At 43.1% G+C, this 23387-nt stretch overlaps 1 protein-coding gene across 3 annotated transcripts in view; it reads right to left on the bottom strand.

The window, feature by feature from the left end:
* The window catches only part of COX16 (cytochrome c oxidase assembly factor COX16), a 52115-nt gene extending 29295 nt beyond the window's left edge, over nt 1–22820 (bottom strand). The window contains exons 1-2 of one of the 3 annotated variants that reach the window (XM_081186519.1): nt 22275–22427; nt 1183–1260 (exon numbers count right to left, since the gene is read on the bottom strand). In XM_081186519.1, coding sequence (XP_081042645.1) covers nt 1183–1260; nt 22275–22334 — 138 coding nt within the window. In that variant the 5' untranslated portion in view covers nt 22335–22427. Of the gene's footprint in view, nt 1–1182; nt 1261–22274 lie in introns of all 3 variants that reach the window. The other 2 variants (XM_081186521.1, XM_081186520.1) reach the window with 2 other exon arrangements.
* Between the last annotated feature and the right edge of the window lie 567 nt (nt 22821–23387).

Genomic DNA, 23387 nt, shown 5'->3' with positions numbered 1-23387 from the left:
TGCTTCTCTCTGATACCAAGGAAATATTTTTATGAATTCTTCTCCAACTTTTTGAAGGCAGCCCAGTCCTGTAAAACTAAACCTCAAAAGAGCTAGTCAAGCCTTTTATTTCTTGTTCACTATCCTTCAGACTTTACCTCCTCAGTGCTGCACAGAGTCCATACATATTTTAACACAGAAAGTGGCCTGTGAGGAAATTAAACGTACTGAACCAAAAGGGCAGCTGCCTGGGGTCTCAATGCTCTGAGGGCACACACACAGCTCAGCAAAATGCAAATGTCCTAGTCAATACCAGGCCAAGTTCCAGGTTTGAGGGGGGCCTCAGCAAAGTGGCTTTAGGTGGGTTCCCCTCCTGCACCAGAGGAGTCTGGTGGGCTTACCTGGCAGTGGCACCTGGCAACAGTGCTGCATCAGCATTGGACAGATTAGAACTGCCATTTAAAATTTCCCACAGTGGTTCCAATGCAATGATGCTCCAGGGCGTTATGGAGATTTTTATATGGTGGCTCCAAACTTATTGGCAGTGGGTCAGGCAAGTGTCAGTTCAGCAGCAGTGTGCTCTGCCAGCGACAACCCAAAGATGCCATGCACTGATACTGGGGCTGAGGCAATGCAAATTCAACTTCACAGTTATTTACACTCAGAAACTGGGAATATATAGAACCCAAGAAAACAAAAATAGGCACACCAAGTTCTATGCTAAGAAAATCAACATGTTGTGCTCAGAGTGAATGAATTTCATCTGTAATGAAATTTGCACAAGCCAGAAGCTTCAGTTCATAATCGCATTGCCCATATATTTCAAGCCTAACACCTCAACCAGGATGTTCAGAAATTTCCTTTTAAAATGCAATGTTTGACAAAATTTGCAACAGATTTCAGATTCGTTGCTCTACAAAAAAATAAAATAAAATAGGACTTAAAGCCCAACTTTCCAAGCTGTGCCTTTGCTTGCTGTATGTTGGGAGTGTGTGCTGCTATTATGAAATAGACTTTATGGCCTAATCTGGGAGTGCAACTTTCAGTAACCATAGCACCTGGGTTAAGTATGTGTTCATGTTTCAGCTCCCATACATGTATGTGTGCAAGCCTGTGCTGATTGGCAGAACCCAGTGTACACAGTTTGTCTAGTTCTCTTGAAGCTTGTGTTCTCCAAGTACAAGGGAGGATAATTCAGCTTACCTTGCTGTGGAGCTTCTGAGCATCATACCGAATTTGGGCAAACTCACGGAGCCCAAAAGACCCACCAATTATAAGCAGCTGAAATATAAAAAAGAAAAAAAAATAAGCAGAATAGAAGCAAAGGAGTACCCAGAACATTGTGAGCTAAAATACACTTTCAAAAAAGCACGAGAGGAAAAAATAACTAGGATGGAAGGAAGGAAAGAAAAATCTAGAACACTACGTACAAAGCCAAGAAGCTGCTGGCATAAGCTGTTGTAAGGACTCTCAGGATAATGCATGTAAAGTTTTTAAACAGTCTAAAGGTGTTAAAGAAATGCCAAGCATGCTATAATACAATAGTGACTCAGACCCATTAGCACAGATTCCATGATGGCCCCTCGGTTTTCCAAAGCACGTATATTAAAGTCAAAGCTTAATCTTTGTTCATTGATGCAGGCATGGGCATATAAGAGAGATGCATGGAGAATCTGCTCCAGGGAAGAGATTTGTTCTAGCTTCTGATAATCTAACTTGATTGACTGTCCATTTCATGTCAAATGGATGGGGCTACTAGTTTTCATTCACAAACATAGCAAAAATGTCTCATTTTTGCACAGAGGACTTCAGAAGACTGTTTTTCTGAATCTCTCCTACCTCCCATTATATTTCTGACTGTATGTTTCACCTCCCCCAATGCCTTTTCCCTTTAACAGCATTTAACAGCATTTAGGGAGCCTTAACATCATAGCTCTGGGACTTGTTCTCACCATTTTCAAACTTTTAACAATTGAAGCAACAATGCTCAGCTGGCTCATTCTGGTGCCAAGGTGAAAAGGACCCAATTAAGCTTCTGGAACAAGCCAGCAGATTGGAACCAGAATCCTATGGTATGTTATTATGTGGCTAGATAAATCAGTCCCTTCTGCACCTATATCTTCATTATAGCTAATAGCTCCAAACCTCCGAGACTTATGAATAGGAGCAATATGTAAGAGAGAGAAAGAAATTGATATATCTATAGGAAGGTGACATTTCTCTCTGTCATAAAATGCAAATACAATTTTTGAAATCTTATACCAAGGCAAACATAGAGATGACATGCTCATAGTTCTGTATTAATATACTTCTTTTAGGCGATCCCTCGTAACCAAGTAAGACTGTCTTCCATGAACATGGTCTTAACAGTGAGTCCATAACTGACTGCGGAGGCCAATTCTGGATCCACACGTCCTTCCACAGTGGGGACATATGTTTCTGGGAGGGAGTTGATGACGGTGAGGGTTTGCCAAGCATGCCTTCCTCTTAGCTCATTTCTCCTTTTTGCCCCGAGTTTCTTAAAAGTCCATGACATCTTTAGTAAAGGCTGTTCTCCAAATTGGAGTGCTCATGGACCAGTGTTTCCCAGTTATCAGTGCCTATGTTACATTTTTTTAGGTTTGCCTTGAGTTGGGAATAGAGTAGTTGCTTTGGAAGACAGTAATCAGGCATCTGAACAACATGACCAGTCCAACAAAGTTGATGTTGAAGAATCATTGCTTCGACACTGGTGATCTTTGCTTTTTCCAGTACACTGACATTAGCTAGCCTGTATTCCCAAGTGACGTGTAAAATTGTTCGGAGATACTGCAGCTTTCTCTTTTAATATACAACAAGCATGCGGAACTCCAAACACTCAGGCCATTTCCCCAAAATTTACCAGCAAACCACTACTGGCTTTTCAAATACAAGCCTGGTTGGTATAGCCTTTACTATAAAAAGAGGACTAGTAGAAGTCTCCGTGTATGACAGGAAATCAAACCATCCAAGTTGAAATTGGAAGGATGATATGGCCATGCCCTCCCCACACAAGCCTTGTACTTAGGAGCCTGAGGATACTTCAATTCAAACCCCCAATCCCTTTTGATTGGCAAAGGCTCTCCTGAGTTCCTATTTGCCTTATAGCAGGGGTAGGCAACCTAAGGCCCATGGGCCAGATGTGGCCCAATCGCCTTCTAGATCTGGCCTGCGGACGGTCCAGGAATCAGCGTATTTTTACATGAGTAGAATGTGTCCTTTTATTTAAAATGCATCTCTGGGTTATTTGTGGGGCCTGACTAGTGTTTTTACATGAGTAGAATGTGTGCTTTTATTTAAAAAGCATCTCTGAGTTATTTGTGGGGCATAGGCATTCGTTCATTTCCCCCCAAAAAATATAGTGTGGCCCCCCATATGGTCTGAGGGATGGTGGACTGGCCCACGGCTGAAAAAGGTTGCTGACTCCTGCCTTATAGAGTTCCAGCTCTGCGCTCCAAATACCTGAAGCAATCTTCTCTAACTACTGGTGTTCTACTGCCACCATATAGACACTTACATCTTTGACTGATTTTGTCACAGCCTCAATTTGTTGACCTAACAGGAATCACAGAATCATAGAATCATAGAGTTGGAAGAGACCACAAGGGCCATCGAGTCCAACCCCCTGCCAAGCAGGAAACACCATCAGAGCACTCCTGACATATGGTTGTCAAGCCTCTGCTTAAAGACCTCCAAAGTAGGAGACTCCACCACACTCCTTGGCAGCAAATTCCACTGTCGAACAGCTCTTACTGTCAGGAAGTTCTTCCTTATGTTTAGGTGGAATCTTCTTTCTTGTAGTTTGGATGTAGGAGATGTAGTTTGAATGAACAGATATTTATTATTATAGTAACAGCTGACTATAACAAGTTCTTATTGTTTGTTTTCAATAACAGTGCTTGGATACTTTGTATTACTTAACATGTGCCTAGAATTCTATTCCTAATGCAAGTTCTAATTCTATCTTATACTTCCCCCTACTCCTCAGTGCCACACCAGCCAACCTTCTTCCTCCAAAACCCAACTACCTCTTTTCCTCACACGCAACTGTTCTAAAAGTCACACTCCACTCTTAGCCAATCAGTGTAAGACATGTGCCAATATCTCATTCACACCTTACTTTATATCTTACAACTATCTCTCTAAATAACATTTTACTGTATATCTCTTAACATACAAATCTGTGCAAGTCAGTTACAATAACAAACACAACAGGCACTTTTTGCAAAATAATAATAACAATACAGTAATAATTTATTATTTAAACCCCACCCATCCAGCTGGGTTTCCCCAGCCACTCTGGGCGGCTCCCAACAGATTAAAAACAGAATAAATCAAATATTTAAAACTTCCCTAAACAGGGCTGCCTTCAGATGTCTTCTAAAAGTCACATAGTTGTTTATTTCCTTGACATCTGAAGGCAGGGCATTCCACAGGGCGGGTGCCACTACTGAGAAGGCCCTCTGCCTGGTTCCCTATAACCTCACATCTCACAGTGAGGGAACCACCAGAAGGCCCTCAGAGCTGGATCTCAGTGTCCGGGCAGACCGATGGGGGTGGAGACACTCCTTCAGGCATACTTCCACCCACTCTGTAAAGCATCCCACCTCTCAGTGTGTGTGTTGCAGAGATGAGGGATCTGAGGACTTCCAAATATTGCTAGACCCTAACTCCCATCAGCTGTAGCTAGGCTGGCCAAAGATCAGGGAGGATCAAATTTGTAGACCAGCAACATCTGGAGGACAAGTTTCCCACCCCTGATTTACTGGGTGGAGCTGCAAACAGGGGCAAAAAGCCATTCAGGGTGAAAGAAGCATTGCCTTCAAGCTGACTGGACTTTGTGACATTGGTTACCTACATAGCATTGTAGCATCCTTATTTACAACAGGATTTTCAGCTGGCTGGGATTTGTCCCAGAAACAATCAGAAACAGTGTTAAGGGAAATTAAAAGCGGTAACTTGCAGACATTCAACAAAAGCCTAGGAACTAGTATGGGGTTTAATGCAGTGTGTTTGTCTTCCTTTAAAAATTTAAAACTGCTTTAAATGAACACACATGCTCATAATTTCTTCTTTAATGGTTATTACCGCAGTAATCATTTGTACAGGGGCTGACATAAAAAAGGTTAACTGAATGCAGTTTTGCTCTCCATTGATTTACTGAGTATATACATTCCAACAAACCCACAAACCCACAGCAACATGACCATATGAATAATAGCTGTGCAGGACTGAAACAGCTGTACCAGGAGGGCCTGGCTTCTCAATAGTGAAACTAATTATAAAGCAACACTTAGTGTGCTAGATCCATTAAGTTGTTGTTTGCCTCTCTTCAAGCTTGCAAAGCGTATGCAATAGTGTCCATGTTTCTGTTAGATTTCTTTTTTTTCCTGAATAATTTTTATTAACAGGCCAATCACATCACATTATCCAAATCACATTAGTTCCAAATTATACAGCCAAATTTTAAATTTTATTGGGGGTACCCATACATCAAGCTCCGAACGAGTCCAAACATCACTTATATTGCTGCTTTAATTAAACAGTTCTATCCAGTTCTATCCAGATAGTCCTTTATTACTTTATTCATCTTCTTGTTGTTATCGTATATTCCTTTCTTTGCGATCTCTGATAATGTTTCTGTTACATTTCATTAGCATATAGATATTGAGTATATCATAACCTGATTTTCCCCCAGAAAGAAATTGACCAATATTTCACATACCAGAAAAAAAGCTAAGGGTGAAATCCTATACATGTCTATTGAAAACTAAGTACTGGTACTATTGAGTTCAATGGGGCTGACTTCCAGGCAAGTGGGCTTCGGATTGAAGACTAATTGAAATAGTGTGTATATAGGTTTTTAAAACTCAGGTGTATTTAAAGGTCCAGATAGGTCACTGGAGCTTGTGTCGGATGGATGTCTGCAACTGTCTACAAAGATGTGTAGAAACTAAGACAGATGCTACTATTGTGTTTTTAGCTTTCGTAGTGCCTGCTGTTTTTATTGGGGGGGGGTTATTGCTATAATTTATTTTTTATGATTTTATATAAGCTGCCTTGGGCATCAACTGATGGAAAGGCATAGTGTATCGATTATTTTTTTAAGGCCCATAATCTAGCCCTTCCAAAAGGCAGAGAAGAATTTATAGATCGTCTTCATACACCATGTATTTTCCTTTCGTCCAGGGGTATACAGTACCATGATTGTAGCATTATTACTGTAACAGTTAGCAGTTAGCATTCTCTACTGTAAGCATTTATGTGTTGGGTCAGAGGTTTTTCACATTTGAGATTAACAACATGAGGGATCTGATAATAATATGAGATCTGTGTGGTGCACAAGAAAACCAGGAGAATTAGGTTTTGAACTTACATGCAGAATTGTCTCCCTTTGACTCTGGCTACTGTAAAGCCAGGAAAACATGGCTACGTTAATAGGTTTTTGCATTTTACATCTGAAGGTCACCTTTAACAACACAGAACACCAATACTCCTCACTTAGACCGTGGTTTACAAACTAACCTGGAAACAAGCCAACAGCACAGCTTTCAGAACTATCATTTGATTCAATATTCAAGGAAGGATTTTGTTGGTGTTTCAGTGAGTTCACACCAAGACACACACCAAAAGCAACATTTTTAATGAAATTATATATGCACAGAATGCAAGGTGGAATGAAACATGGGATGTGACACAGAAGCGCCATCTGTCACATATGCTCAGCAACCTCAGTAACTGTTTCATGAAGAAATTGACATTAGTTTCTGTTCAATAGCATTGTGAAAAACTAATTTCTGTTATTTTACTGAAAAACATGTTAAGTAAACAAATACAGACAGAGCACTATACACAGAGGATATTAACGCTCATCAACACAAGACAGACATAAATAAAGACTGAATAAGTCAGGCCTCCTCAAACCCTGTGTTCTACTACAGATTCCAGACTCACCAAATTATTCAGTAAAATCTAAAGCAGCCAACCCTTAGGTTAGCAAAACAACAAGCAGCAATTTCTCCAGCACTGCCTAGCAATTTGCAATGTTAGATCACCTCTGTTGCTAGAGAAACTCATTCTGTTGTTGTAGCATGGATTTTGAAAGCCAGATTACAAAATTACATTCCCTTTGTCATAAATCCCTAAATTAATCACATCACAATATTCACTGCTGGCAACACAGATCATGCACTGGTGAAAAGAAAGCCGGGGAAATGTTATGAAATATTTTACTTGAAGAGGGAATGTGATAATTTTCAAACCTCTTCTTTAAGACTGTTGTTGTTGAAGCCTCCAGCTATGCATTGTGCAGCTGCAGAACTGGAACAGTCAAATGAAATATTCTCTTTTTACTTCACAGTGATGGGAATTAAAGAGATGGGGGGGGGTTCCTTTTTTAAAGAAAAACTGCTGTGTGTGCATTTTAGAGCTGCTGAAAGGTCCCGATGTGACAGCCCTGAAAACTACAGTTCTTCATTTATTCAAGTACAGCAGGGGCACAAAAAGCAAAACCCAAAAAACCAAATGCTGGCTACCAATATGGCTCAGCCCCAGACACCCTAAAGAGTCCCCCATCTTTTATCTTTCAGAATAATATGGGTTTTGCTAGAAGGCAGCTCTCTCAAACAGCTCAGGTGTACCTAAACATTTGTAACTGTGTTGTCCCATTCTCCAGGAAGCTATGTGTCATCAAAATGTTTTTGTCCAGGAGACCTTGCTCGGCAATTGCAAGCTTTGAACACATAGATGAGACTTTAGAAATATCACCAACCACTTATCCTGTCACTTTTCAACTTAAATTAAGCACAGCCATCTTTGGGTTTCTCATCAGCCTCTGAATTCTCAGCAGTCTAGTAGCCTGGATGCATAGCTTGCTGTATGAATCATACTGTGACAAATGTAGCATCGTTCCTTAGATGTCGTATTCATACCTACAACTTTGTCAAGACAATTATCTTCGTTGTCTCACACAGGAGCATAAGATGGCCTATCTAGGCCATCATCCTGTTCTCACAGTAGTCAACCAGATGCCTGTGGGAAGCCTGCAACACAGACCAGAGTGCGACAGCACTCTGCTCCCCTGCGATTCCCAGCATACTGCCTCCAAAAGTGGAAGCAAAACACAGCCATAGTGGTTGGTAGCCACTTGTCATCCCTGAATTCGTCTAATCCTCTTTTAAAACTATCCAAGCTGGTGGCCACCACTGCCTCAGGTGGAAGCAGGTTCCATAGTTTAACTATGCACTGCTTGAAAAAAATACTTTCTTTTATCTGTCCTGGATCTTTCAACATTCAGCTTCATTGTTATTACAGAGAGAGAGAAAGAGAGAGAGCGCGAACTTTTCTTTACTCAGTTTCTCTGGGCCAAGCATAATTTTAAAAACAAGAGCCCTCACTCCTTGCTCATCAGCAAGTGGTTCTCAGGCACATTGCCTCTGAACTCTTGAGGTTCCGTATAATCATGACCACACTACTTCTCCATTAATATAGCACATCCCCTTTTCAAGTCGTGTGAGTGGCCACTGCCTTAGTACCTTGTGGCAGCAATTTACTCCAGGAAGAAGCACTTTCCTTTATCTGTCCTGAATCTTCCAACATTCAGCTTCATCGGATGTTATGGAGGAGGGAGAAAAACATTTCTGTCTCCACTTTCTTCATGCCATACATAAATTTATAAACTTCCACCATGTCTCATCTCAACTTTTCTCTAAACTAGTAAGTGAAGAAGAAGAAGAAGAAGAAGAAGAAGAAGAAGAAGAAGAGGAGGAGGAGGAGGAGGAGGAGTTTGGATTTGATATCCCGCCTTATCACTACCCAAAGGAGTCTCAAAGCGGCTAACATTCTCCTTTCCCTTCCTCCCCCACAACAAACATTCTGTGAGGTGAGTGGGGCTGAGAGACTTCAGAGAAGTGTGACTAGCCCAAGGTCACCCAGCAGCTGCATGTGGATGAGCGGAGACACGAACCCGGTTCCCCAGATTACGAATCTACCGCTCTTAACCACTACACCACACTGGCTAGAGCAACCTTTTCTCACAGAGGAGTTGCTTTACGCACTTGATCATTTTGCTTGCCCTTTTCTGAACCTTTTTACAGCATAGATCTGTACAGACCTGCCCTATCCCTTCATCTTTCATCTCAAGCAACACTGAACCCAGAAAGTCCCCCTACTATCGGTCTCAGTACAGTATGCAAGAGTCATATGGGAAATGAGTACAGAAGCACACTCACAAACAAACCAATATTGCTATGCATGACTAGACAAGTCCCTCAAAACACATACAAATGTTTTGCAAATGTGTGGGTACGCTCACATTTCATACACCCCTAAACCAGAGTTTATTTTAAACAGGCAACCCCAAATTCAGCCCTCCAGCTGTTTTGGGACAACAATTCCCATCACACCTGAACACTGGTCCTGTTAGCTAGGGATGATGGGAGTTGTAGTCCCAAAACAGCTGGAGGGCCGAGTTTGCGGGTGCCTGATTTTAAACAATTATTTTAAAACGACACACAAACCAGGCCTGTGGCCATCAGGTCTTTTGGACTTGCTCTGAATAGCCAGCTTCATGTATTATCATTCTCTCAACTTCCAACTGTAGTCTTTTGTGTTCTTACACAAATGTAGTCAAACGATGGCACCACCAATACATAGAAGGGCAGTACTCCAAGGTCTGTTTGAGTACAACTGAGGGGGAGATACCCCCCCCCAAAAAAAAACCAGTCCAATGAGAATTCAATGGCCATAGAACATTGGCTGATTGAAAGCAAAAACATCTGATAAGCAACTAGAAGAATAGTTGAAAAGGGGCATGTCCAACTGACTGGAACAGTGAAAGGGAACGTGCCAGGCTGCAGTACTTTTTGCACATCCCACTTATATATGCCATCAGCAAGCTAACATACACAGAATGGTTGGTGGCGCTAATGATTTTTTGCTGTTTTGTGCCACATCTCAAACCTTGCTACTTGCAGAAGACATTTCTCCCAATAAAATAAAGATGTAATCAGTAGGCTGGAAAACCATCTAGGTTAAATAAAAAAAGATGTAGACTGACATCAGCCTTATTTGGTTCGCCTAATCTAGTTTATGAGTGTTATGAGCAATTCTGAGAGTGACAAGCATGAAACACCACTTGCCAGGCCTTTGGCTCTTCCATTTGGTTGGAAACAAGCTGGTTTTGCCCTTGATTCCAAGAGAGGATCACTCTGGTCATAAGATGCCTATCCTAAAGCAATTTTTATGGATGAGTGGGAAATGCCAGCTTCATACTTTCTTCCATCTTAAATGGAGAGAGGTAAAAACAAAAGCTACACATTTCATCACAAAGGACTCCCTGTTGAGCAAATAACCTGCTCCTCTGAGCCACACAAGAGAGTTTCTGGATAGGGAAGGGGAATGTGTGTCCCTCCAAAAGTTCACAGAATCATATAATCGTAGAGTTGGAAAGGACCCAAGGGTCATCTAGTCCAACACCCCCAAAATGCAGGAATCTCAGCTAAAGCATCCATGACAGATGGCCATCCAACCTCTGCTCAAAAACCTCCTGAGGAGTCTGTTCCACTGTCCAACAGATCTTATCATCATTAAGTTATTCCTGATGTTTAGTCGGGAGTGTCCTTTCTTTTAACTTGAAGTCAAAGCAAGAGAAAACAAACTTGTTCCCTCTTCCATGTGACATGTGATTGCAACTTCTGTCATCTCTAACTGATGAGCTGATGAGAATTGTAGTCCAACAACATCCAGGGGCCACAGTCCCCCTACCCCTGTTCAGTAAAAAAAAAGCTCCCTTAGGCAAATTAATGTGATGAAGTACAGAAAAGATATTTTGCAAAAAACACAAAGAACACAAAGAACCCTCTAAAAAGAAGGCAGCCCATATGTTCCTCAGTGCAAGCATGAGCAAAAATGGCTCCTTCAACCAGACTGTTGTCATTTTGCATTACACACAGTGCTTGGCCAGGTCAGATAACAAGGGAATTAACACAGCTGCTTGAAGAACAAGTCTGTTGTGGGGGGTCAAGAACAGCTTTCCTGTTAAAAACAGGGCTGTCCCTTTCTTCCTTTAAAACAAGACACGTTGCATTTTAAGAAGTGAAGAATTCTCTCCCATCTTCATTTCAGCTCCATATGCAACCAGCCTGTCATTGCTTTTTTTAAAAAGAATCTGTAGATACCTAAAGACTAGTATTATTTCTTCAGTAGCTTCCACACAACAGGGAAGCGAAACACCACACACCCCAACACAAGGAATTAATATTCCCTTTTATCACCCAGTGTTCCATGATGTAAGAAATACAGGGCAGAAACAAAGGATAAAGATTTGGAGCCCCCCAGCTCTGCAGTTAAAAACTGCTTCTCTTTCATTAGTTGGGCAGTGACTTTTCCTGGCCAGTTAAATGGACTGCAGCAGGGTTGCTGAACTACAACTCCCATCACCCCTGGCCAATGGGCATGCCTGCTGGAGCTGATGGGAGCTGTAGTTCAGCAACATCTGGAAGGCAAAAGTTCCCCACACCTGGACTACAGGGTAAAATAAGAAGCTGTGGCAAAACAGCCAAATTCTGAAAGGAGAAAAAGGAGTGGGAGGGGCAAAGGTCAAAACTGAGGAATAGACTGAGGAACAGAATGGGATGACAGAAAAAGCAGCTAAGAGTTCCTCTAAATGACAGCATCACCTGCAAAGTACTCATACTCCCTAAACATGAGGATGGGATGGAGCAATGCTCAATTTCTGAGAATGGCTGAGCAGCAGACTTACTGCGAATGGGCCTCCTTTTCTGTGGTCCATTAAAATTAATGGCATGCCACTATCTGTGGTGTACCATGTTTGAATGGCAAAGGCATACAGAGACAGTTTTCCTTAAGCAGCTGGCTCACAAGTATGGGATGCTCTCCCCTAAGGGCTTAGGGTTCACCTTTGCATGAGCATTTTCTGAGGGCAGCTTGGGATAGTATCTGGCTAGTGTTATTTCTTCATGGTTTCCAATACATAGACAAACCACTTGACTTCAGGCTTTCATCTTTCTTCTTCCAACATTAAACAGCAGAATGTGTACTATTACACCTCCCACTGCATATATTGCCCATGGCATCAGCCATCAGTAACGATAAAAGACAAACAAAAAACAACAGATGACAGTTGTGGCAAATGCAGAGATGAAAATTTGTTTTTCTAAACACAATTAATTTAAGCAGCGGGCAAAGTGTCAGCCAGTGTGATGGCTGATTTTATTTTGTCCTATAGAAGTCATGACAATCATTTCTGGAGGATAATATAAAATAGCTGCAGTCACCAGCTTGTGATTGTGATTAGGCAAAACTTGCCAGTCGGCCCTATAGATGCACCTAAGCTCAGCAGCTTTATTTTCTTATAGAAGTGAATGGCTTCCATTCACTTCAATGGGAAAGAATACAGCACCAGCAGTGCATGAGAACCCTCCAGAGAACAGGATGAAAGACATTCCAGTTGTGCTGCTGCCTAACTAAAAATAAACCACATATGATTGCATAGAAACAATATCAAGATTTTTACACCCATCTTCTGTTGGTTTTAAAGGGACACTTTTCAGATGGAGTTAGTGTTCCAAATACAAAATTCTGCATGTTCAGGAAACAGTATAATAGCAGTTTTATTGTACCAGTGACAAAGAACTTTGCTGTCCCAGTACAGTATGCAAGAGTCACATGGGGAATGAATCACTGGCAGCTGCAACTATTATCAGAAAAGTGAAATCAACACCATATTTTAGAAACAGGAGCACCATCTACTGTATTTGAGAGCTAGGTACACTTCAAATAGAATTTCCGAAAAGAAAAAGCTCTCGTGGCTCTTAGAAATCAGTTTGGAAACAGTACAAAGTAGTAAGAGGCAAGGAGATGTGAAAATCCAAGCATGTGGAACAACCTCTTGAGAGACATACAGTACATATCTACAAGGTCACAAGAATTCATCCCAGCATCTGGACAGATGTTCCCATCCTGGTGCTGTGGGACTTCACACCCTGCAGCGCATAAGCTGTTAAACAGTGTTCCATGCCATCTTACACCACTCTCTTAGGTTCTTGCTGGCTTATGCTAGGCACTGATATGATCACACATATTGTCAAGTTCAAAGGTGAAGAAAGCCAGATTGGAGAATTCCCCAGAATAATCATTGTATTCAGCACATTTACCTGCATTAGTTATTTTAATCCCTCATAAATCAACTTCTTCTTTGTTCTAAAAGTTTATTTGGTTATTTAATTCACAGTGCAAGCCTTCCTAATCCTGAAATATATGGAAGATTTACAAAAGATTAAAACATAAGCAATATTGGGTTGGTGTTTTTTTAAAAAAAGTAAAAGGCAACTGACACATGGTAAAACTTGATTTCCCTAGAACACTACTATCCACTTGGTAAGTGGACTCACTACTCAGAAATGGGTCACACCAGTTGCACAATGACCATTTTCTAGGAAGTTTTTTTTTTAGGATGTGGAAAATGACAAAAAGAACAGAGGTGGGCATATATAAAAGATCCACATTGCTCATGCTATTGTCCTACAAGCTAAGCCTAGGTGTCATAAAAAACCAGGCAGGAAAGCAGCAGAGTTTACAATCAGCATCAAATTGAAACAGCATCAAATGTAAGATGCACTTTTAAGGGACAACTGGAAGCATACACCAAAGCTCCCAATTCTTCCTTTGGAGCTGCAACTTTATTTATCCCATGCTTCGTGTCACATAGGTCACATGCCAGAGGTTCCACACCCATGTGCTCTGGTTTTTCTCAGCAAGAACACAAGGAACTGACAAGATTCCTGTCAATTTTTTTGTAGCTGATCATAGCCTTGCTAATTTTATTCTCATGATGTTTGTATATAGGTTGTTCTGTGCACATAAGGCTCAGGAGAGAGACCTTTGCTGGGGTCTCTGAAGGGAGGATACATTAGATTTTAATTAAATTGAAAAGTCTTCAATGTTATTAGCAGATAGCAACAGGATAACTGTAGGGAAAGTATGTACAGTAGTTCCCACACCTGATATCAAAGTCTGCTAGACTTTCAGCAAAATCAAATTCACTATCACTTGCCTTTCTTTGGAAACCCAGAAACTAAGAATTCTACATTCTTCCTGTACTATGTCTACCTGCTGGGTAGAGAAATAAGTATGGAACAATCTAACAAAGCTACAATTGGGAGAATTCAACAAAGCCTTCCACAATTCATTCTTCCCTTTTAAAAAAAAGTTACACACACACAATAGCAGGTTTTTTTTGGGGGGGGGGGTTTCAAACAACTTTTACCCAGTGTGCTATGACTTCCCTATACCAAGTTTATTGTATTATTTTGTATTGTATTAGGCTGAATATGGTATTTTAAAATCAATTCTTATGTTTTTGTGTGTGTGTTTGTGCCTTTAACAGCCCGGGTTTTTGTGCTACTTATCTCAATGACCTGTCACATATATTAACACTAACAAACAAATAATCCTATTCAGTTAATGACATAGGCAGGATTTGTGAATACGGTAGATCTTGAAGAGAAAGAATCTAATAGGAACCAAGACTGGAATTCAATCATAACACTAAATTCTGTGCAAAGTCACATTTGCTGTCTGTTCAGTTTCTGCAGAAGCATGTACCATTGGAACAATGAAAACTGACCAGAATTCTGAAGCTAATGGCACAAAAACCATCATGCAAACAAACCAAAACAAACCCCTTAAGCAAAATCTACTTGTCAGCAAAACAACTGAATCTTAAAAGCCAGCAAACTAAATGTTGTGCAGCCCATCAACTATGCATCATAGCTTTTCAGGTACTCAGCAACTTTTCTAACATTGGCCCACAACTTATGCACATTTAACTTGTGCACATTCAGCTTTACGCGCATGGCAAAAAATAATAATTTTAAAGGCCGGAAAGGGGGCAGGGTCCTGGGAAAAATGACTTTGGCAATCCCATCTACCATTGAACCCAATGGATTTTGACTATATGCAATTTTGGCATTAGCCATGATCTCTGGAACGTAACCACTGTGTAAATGCAATCTTACTGTATTCTAAATGCAGATGTCATCCAACCAAACTCCTGAATTTTTGTTGTGCTTTTTCCCTTGTTCTTACCCCTTTGTTTTGTATAATATCTAGACTGATTAAGAGTTCTGGAGAATTCAAAAGCTTGCTATTTTCTGACAATTTGGTTGGTCCTCATAAAGGTAGCAGGGCAGCAGTTGAAGAAGGAGCAAAAAGGGTTTTCTTGTGTGTGTGTGTTTCTTTGTGGCTGATTAGCTGTTCTCCCTGTGCAAAGGTCAGAGGGGGCAGGGTTTCTGTTGAAGGTGATTAGCTGTGGGAGGAGCTTATCAGAGTTTTATCCATCTTTTAGATTTAGGGGCACTAGTCTCAAACGTTTGTTGGGGGAGACCTAGGTTTTTTTTTGTGGGGGGAGTTATTTGTCCTGTCTTCACGCTTTTTATAATGGAGGACCGCTGTAGCCACCCCAACGACGTTCTCAAGATGGAGGGGGAGGGAACAGCTGCAGTCGCCTGCGGTTCCTGCGCAATGTTTGCCATCTTGCTAAAGGTTGCAGGCAGCTTTACCTGCAGCAATTGCATGTTGATTGCCCTCTTAAAAGACAAAGTCCAGCAACTGGAGGGACGTGTAGCTACGCTCCAAAGAATTAGAGATCTGGAGCTCTTCTTGGAAGTAACAGAGCACACCGTCTCCACCAAGGAGGAGACAGGGGACTCCCCTGAGAAGGAGGCTAGTTCATCAACACAGGAGCCAGATATATGGAGAAACGTGACTCAAAGAAGTAGGAGGCCCAGGGTTCGTTCTGATTGTTTAGAAATACACAATCGCTTTGAGGTCCTCTCCCCTAGCATGGAAGACGAAGAGCAGACTCCATTTGAGAATCTCTCCCTCATTTCAGTCGATCAGGTATATGAAGACGAGCAGCAAAGTCAGTCCTCAGGGAATGTGCAGGTGACCTTGGAACGGACAGCTCATGGAAGAACCCCGACCAAACCTAAGAGGAGGCGTGTAGTGGTGATAGGGGATTCCCTACTGAGGGGAACAGAAGCAGTGATCTGTGGGCCTGACAAGATGTCTCGGGAAGTGTGCTGTCTCCCCGGGGCTAAGATCCAAGATGTCACTGAACGACTGCAAGGAATCATAAAACCCACTGACAAATACCCCTTCCTCTTGGTTCATGTGGGAACCAATGACACTGCAAGCAATAGCCTCCAGAAGATCAAAAGAGACTACCAGGCTCTGGGCAGGAAATTGAAGCAATAAAATGCACAAATTGTCATCTCATCTGTCCTCCCAGTTGAACGACGTGGCCCAGGGAGAGAGGGAAAAATAGTGGAAGTGAACAGCTGGCTTCGCAAATGGTGTAAACAGGAACGGTTTGGATTCTTAGATCACGGACTGCAGTTTCTTGAAGATGGACTTCTGGCAAGCGATGGGCTGCACCTCACAACGGTTGGGAGAAATGTTTTTGCCAAAAATCTCAGAAACCTCATCAGGAGGGCTTTAAACTGACTAATGTGGGGGAGGGAGACAGTGCTCCTGAAGGTAGGAGTCTATCAATTGATGAAGATGATCATCCAAATGTCATAAACCAAATGGAGCAAACAGCACGCAGACCTAGTGGTGGGAGGAAAAAATCCTTAAATAAGAGACATGGGGGAATGATTAATGGACTTCAATGTCTGTACACTAATGCGCAAAGCATGGGAAATAAACAAGATGAGCTTGAGCTCTTGGTACAGCAAACTAAATATGACATAATAGGCATCACTGAAACCTGGTGGGATAAGTCCCACAATTGGAATGTAATAATGGGGGGATACAATCTATTTCGGAGAAACAGACCAGACAAGAAAGGAGGAGGAGTGGCGTTATATGTCAGGGATGTGTATACCTGTGAAGAGATCCAAGATTTAGAACCTCAAACCCAAAGTGAGAGCATTTGGGTCAAAATTAAGGGAGAGAAGAATAACAGAGACCTCATTGTGGGAGTTTACTATAGATCCCCAAGCCAAACGGAGGACATAGATGATGCCTTCCTGGAACAGATGGCCAAGCATGCAAAAGGAAGGGAGATAGTAGTAATGGGGGACTTCAATTACCCGGATATTTGTTGGATGTCAAACTCAGCCAAGAGCATAAGGTCAAACAGATTCCTCACTGGCCTTGCAGACAACTTCATTGTCCAGAAAGTGGGAGAAGCAACAAGAGGAACAGCCATTTTAGATCTGGTCCTAACCAATGTTGATGAGCTGGTTAGTGGGGTAGAAGTGGAAGGATCATTAGGCACGAGTGATCATGCTCTTCTGAAGTTTACTATACAGCGGAAAGGAGCAGCCAAGCATACTAGGACTCAATTTCTTGACTTTAAGAAAGCCGACTTCATAAAACTTAGGGAAGTGCTGGGTGAGATCCCATGGACAGTAATACTAAAAGGAAAGGGAGTTCATGATGGCTGGGAGTTTGTTAAGAGGGAGATAGTAAAAGCACAACGTCAGGCAATACCAATGAGACGGAAACATGGAAGGTGCCTAAAGAAGCCAGGGTGGCTATCTAAAGAACTTTTAACTGAGTTAAGATTAAAAAAGGATGTGTACAAAAAATGGAAAAGGGGGGAAACCACCAAAGAGGAATTCAAACAAATAGCCAGCACGTGTAGACACAAAGTCAGAAAAGCTAAAGCACAGAATGAACTCAGGCTTGCTAGAGAGGTTAAAAGCAACAAAAAAGGCTTTTATGGGTATGTTCGTAGCAAAAGGAAGAACAAAGAAACAGTGGGGTCACTCAGAGGAGAAGATGGTGAAATGCAAACAGGGGACACAGAAAGGGCTGAACTCCTCAATGCCTTCTTTGCCTCAGTCTTCTCCGATAAAGAAAACAATGCCCGACCTGAAGAATTTGGAGCAAATGATTCAGCAGAGGAAACACAGCCCAGAATAACTAAGGAGATAGTACAAGAATACTTGGCTAGTTTAGATGTATTCAAGTCTCCAGGGCCAGATGAACTGCATCCAAGAGTATTAAAAGAACTGGCAGATGTGATCTCAGAACCACTGGCAGTCATCTTTGAGAATTCCTGGAGAACAGGCGAAGTCCCGGCAGACTGGAGGAGGGCAAATGTTGTCCCTATTTTCAAAAAGGGGAAAAGAGAGGACCCAAATAATTACCGCCCAGTCAGTCTGACATCAATACCAGGGAAGATTCTGGAGCAGATCATTAAGAAAACAGTCTGTGAGCACCTAGAAAGGAATGCTGTGATCACCAATAGTCAGCATGGATTTCTAAAAAAATAAGTCATGTCAGACTAACCTGATCTCGTTTTTTGACAGAATTACAAGCCTGGTAGATGAAGGGAACTCAGTGGATATAGCCTACCTTGATTTCAGTAAGGCATTTGACAAGGTGCCCCATGATATTCTTGTAAAGAAGCTGGTAAAATGTGGTCTTGACTATGCTACCACTCAGTGGATTTGTAACTGGCTGACTGACCGAACCCAAAGGGTGCTCATCAATGGTTCCTCTTCATCCTGGAGAAGAGTGACTAGTGGGGTGCCACAGGGTTCTGTCTTGGGCCCAGTCTTATTCAACATCTTTATCAACGACTTGGATGATGGACTCAAGGGCATCCTGATCAAATTTGCAGATGACACCAAACTGGGAGGGGTGGCTAACACCCCAGAGGACAGGATCACACTTCAAAACGACCTTGACAGATTAGAAAACTGGGCCAAAACAAACAAGATGAATTTTAACAGGGAGAAATGTAAAGTATTGCACTTGGGCAAAAAAAATGAGAGGCACAAATACAAGATGGGTGACACCTGGCTTGAGAGCAGTACATGTGAAAAGGATCTAGGAGTCTTGGTTGACCACAAACTTGACATGAGCCAACAGTGTGACGCGGCAGCTAAAAAAGCCAATGCAATTCTGGGCCTCATCAATAGGAGTATAGCATCTAGATCAAGGGAAGTAATAGTGCCACTGTATTCTGCTCTGGTCAGACCTCACCTGGAGTACTGTGTCCAGTTCTGGGCACCACAATTCAAGAAGGACACTGACAAACTGGAACGTGTCCAGAGGAGGGCAACCAAAATGGTCAAAGGCCTGGAAACGATGCCTTATGAGGAACGGCTAAGGGAGCTGGGCATGTTTAGCCTGGAGAAGAGGAGGTTAAGGGGTGATATGATAGCCATGTTCAAATATATAAAAGGATGTCACATAGAGGAGGGAGAAAGGTTGTTTTCTGCTGCTCCAGAGAAGCGGACACGGAGCAATGGAGCCAAACTACAAGAAAGAAGATTCCACCTAAACATTAGGAAGAACTTCCTGACAGTAAGAGCTGTTCGACAGTGGAATTTGCTGCCAAGGAGTGTGGTGGAGTCTCCTACTTTGGAGGTCTTTAAGCAGAGGCTTGACAACCATATGTCAGGAGTGCTCTGATGGTGTTTCCTGCTTGGCAGGGGGTTGGACTCGATGGCCCTTGTGGTCTCTTCCAACTCTATGATTCTATGATTCTACGATTCTATGATTCTATGATTCTAGGTGCTGCCTTTGCTTTTTAAGCATAATAACCTTACCAAGGCCTCACAATACATGGCTGTTTGGATATCCTACTGAGCTTGGTGACTTGGAAGTGCAGTAGGCCTGTTTTCAACTATTAAATTACTGAAATGAAGCACTACAAAGATTTTTCCAGAGGGAAACTTCTACAGGAAAATGAGCATTGCTACACAGTTAACCACAAACGGAATGGTAGCTAAAATTCTTAGAATGTCTGAAAGTCAGCTTATTTATGAATTGAAGTGACATGATTGGCACTTAGCAAGTATGTTTGCTACCATTATAATAGAAAAAAATGTCTTTGCTTTGCTAATGCCAAAATTTAAATTTAACTGTCCTCCCTTCGGTAATACTTGTTGCAGCCAACTGGAAATTGCAGTCAACAGGAAAGAGTACAGTGGTGCCCCGCAAGACGAATGCCTCGCAAGACGGAAAACTCGCTAGACGAAAGAGTTTTCCGTTTTGGAGGTGCTTCGCAAAATGAATTTCCTATGGGCTTGCTTCGCAAGACGACAATGTCTTGCGAGTTCCTGCTGGTTTTTTCCCCTCCCCCCCTTTTTCTAAGCCGCTAAGCCGCTTATCAGCTGATCCGATCAGCAGATAAGCCGCTAAAAGCCGCTAATAGCGCTAATCCGTCAATGGGCTTGCTTCGCAAGACGAAAAAACCGCTAGACGAAGAGAATCACAGAACGGATTCTTTTCGTCTTGCGAGGCACCACTGTACTGTTGTGCTCAGGTCCTGCATGCAGGCTTCCCCATAGGAATCTGCTTGGCCACTGTGAGAACAGAGTGCCAGATTAGATGGGCTTTTGGCCTGATTCTGTGGGGCAATTCTTACATTTAGTCTCCCTGTAATGGCACGGATTTCAACTGGATGAAGTCCCTTTCAACCTAGTAATGATACCCCAAAGGCATGTGCAAGTTCCTTTCTTCCCGTGTCGTATCAAAAGAATCTGGAAAGGTCCATCATCTAAGCCGGTACGGCATTTTGAATCTAACGGCATTCGGAGTCTAACAGCAGCCAAGCAGATGCTCCTGGGAAGCTTCCAAGCAGGGCACAAAGACAAGAGCCAAGGCATCTGCCGAAGCGCCAGCCACAAAGACAAGAAGGGGGGAGAAGTTGAAAGAGTGCCACACATCAGCAGCCTTCCAGGGCACTAAGATGGTCACCAGCTGCCTCAAATCCGGCTTGGTCTCTCCAATCTCAGGCAAATTGGGGCAGGGCACCAAAGCAGTGGTGCTTTTTCATGCAGTAGTCAGAGCTATGAGCTGTAGAATCACAGAATCATAGAATCAGAAGGGACCACGAGGGTCATCTAGTCCAACCCCAGCGATGCGGGAATCATTTTGCCCAAACCTTGAGATTAAGTCGAGTCTCCTGCTCTACCAACTGAGCTATCCCACATATGCCTGTTCCATGTATTTCGCTCACACCTGCTTTCCAGTACAGTGGTACCTTGGGTTGCATATGCTACAGGTTACAGACTCCGCTAACCTAGAAACAGTACCTCGGGTTAAGAACTTTACTTCAGGATGAGAACAGAAACCGTGCTCCGGCGGCACAGTGGCAGCAGGAGGCCCCATTAGCTAAAGTGGTGCTTCTGGTTAAGAACAGTTTCAGGTTAAGAATGGACCTCCGGAACAAATTAAGTACTTAAACTGGGGTACCACTGTACTGGCCGGGACGTGGGTGGCGCTGTGGGTTAAACCACAGAGCCTAGAACTTGCCAATCAGAAGGTTGGCGGTTCGAATCCCCGCAGCGGGGTGAGCTCCCGTTGCTCAGTCCCAGCTCCTGCCAACCTAGCAGTTCAAAAGCATGTCAAAGTGCAAGTAGATAAATAGGTACCGCTCCAGCGGTAAGGTACCGTATTTTTTGCTCTATAACACGCACCCGACCATAACACGCACGTAGTTTTTAGAGGAGGAAAATCCGTAGGCATGCCACCCGCAGGCAATCCCTCCATAACACGCACAGACATTTCCCCTTACTTTTTAGGAGGAAAAAAGTGAGTGTTATGGTGCAAAAAATACGGTAAATGGTGTTTCCATGCGCTGCTCTGGTTCGCCAGAAGCGGCTTAGTCATGCTGGCCACATAACCCGGAAGCTGTCTGCAGACAAACACTGGCTCCCTTGGCCAATAAAGTGAGATGAGCGCGGCAACCCTAGAGTCGGTCACAACTGGACCTAATGGTCAGGGGTCCCTTTACCTTTACCACTGTACTGGGTTACAGCTAACTAATAAAATTATTGGGGGGAGGCGGTTTTCCTTGTTTCTTTACCCGACAAGCACAGCCACCCTCTAAAAAAGGGTCAGTTCTCGAATACTGTACTTTAAAACTCACGCTGTAATGCGCGTCATGCAATGCGGCATGAATATAAAGAACGACACCGCCCCCCTCTCCATTTCAGTATATCTCCTCATCTGCCCCTGGGGGGGCGGTTGTCACGTGACCCTTTTTTAGCGGGGGGGGAGCGGAGAGCGAGCCGTTGCTGAAACGCTCGCGCCGCCCGACGCAAGGCCTCGTCGCTCCTTCGACGGCCTTTCCGAGAAGGCCGCCCCCTAGCGGCCGGCCCGGGGGCTGCAGTCTCCGCCATTGGCAAACGAAGCCCCGCCCTCCGCAAGCGCTTAGCGGCCGCTCTGCTGAGGTAGTTCTAGGCGAGCGTCCCGGCCGCCGCCCCCTCCCCCCGGCCGCCGCTCACCATCATGGGGACTCCATACTGTAGCGTCTTGCTCTTCCGCAGCGCTCGCATTCCGACCATGGCTGGAGCGGCCCAGTATCTCCCCTTCTTGGGCCCTGGGGGGGCCGTTCCTAGAGCGCTTCCGGCGTCCTACCGAATCGCTCGTCCCTCGGATCCCGAAGCCGGGAGCAGCCGAGTTCCGCCGTGCGAAAAGGGAAAAGGGGGTTGGGGGTGGTAATAAAAATTTCCACTCGCAGGGACTCCTCGAATGGGAACCCGGTTAGCGGTCCAGAGGCCTGAAACCGACGGGAGGAGTACTTGGCCGGCAGAAATTCAACGGGTCCAGTTTCCCCGAATTTGGAGGCAGACAAATAAAGGACATAATTAGTAATTAGTTCTGCTTGTGTCCTCGATCTCACCGAATCTATTTAATTCCGCCGCTAATTGGTTCAATCCTGAAAGCACATTTCAGCACACCGCAGACGTATAAACTAAAGCATATGCTGACGCCATGGGAACGGGTTATTTCGGATCTTTACCCTAAGCATAAGAAATAAGAGCAAATCAAACTTAGTGCTATACCATCGTGTAAACAGAAGTCTCATGTAATCATTAGGAATTGGGGCTTCCAGATCAGATGGGTGGTGTTTCCAGGCAGATTATCCCAGTGTTTCTTTTTCTAGATTTTTTATATCTGTGTCTATACGAAGCTGGCTGGTGAGCTATATTCTGTCTCAAAAACTCATTATCATATATCCTTGGCAGCAGTGACACTAGGTTTAAAGAATGAATAAATGACATACTAAATTAGAGGCTGCGAAAGGAAAATAGATCTGAGAAAGCCGTTTTTTAAAGCTGTTATGCCCAAACCTAGACACAGCCCCCCCCCCCCGCCTCTCCTGGTAATGCGACCATCTCAAAATTGGCAAAGCAGATTTGATCACTGTGCTTGCGTTTATCCACTAGATGGCATATTCTTTATACCAAATGTTAAAGCAATACCTTTTCTCCTTGCTATGTTGCAGAGAATTAACAGCTATTTTAAAAATGGAATGAAATCCTGTCTTCCATTCAGGCTTGTGGATTATACAGAGCTCTGCACCAAACAAAATCAGGAGAGGGTTAAGTTACCCT

This window comes from Podarcis bocagei (genome assembly GCF_964188305.1).
Source record: "Podarcis bocagei genome assembly, chromosome: 1".
Lineage (NCBI taxonomy): Eukaryota > Metazoa > Chordata > Lepidosauria > Squamata > Lacertidae > Podarcis > Podarcis bocagei.
The sequence above is the reverse complement of the archived record's forward strand: the minus strand, read 5'-3'. Positions and strand labels throughout refer to the sequence as shown.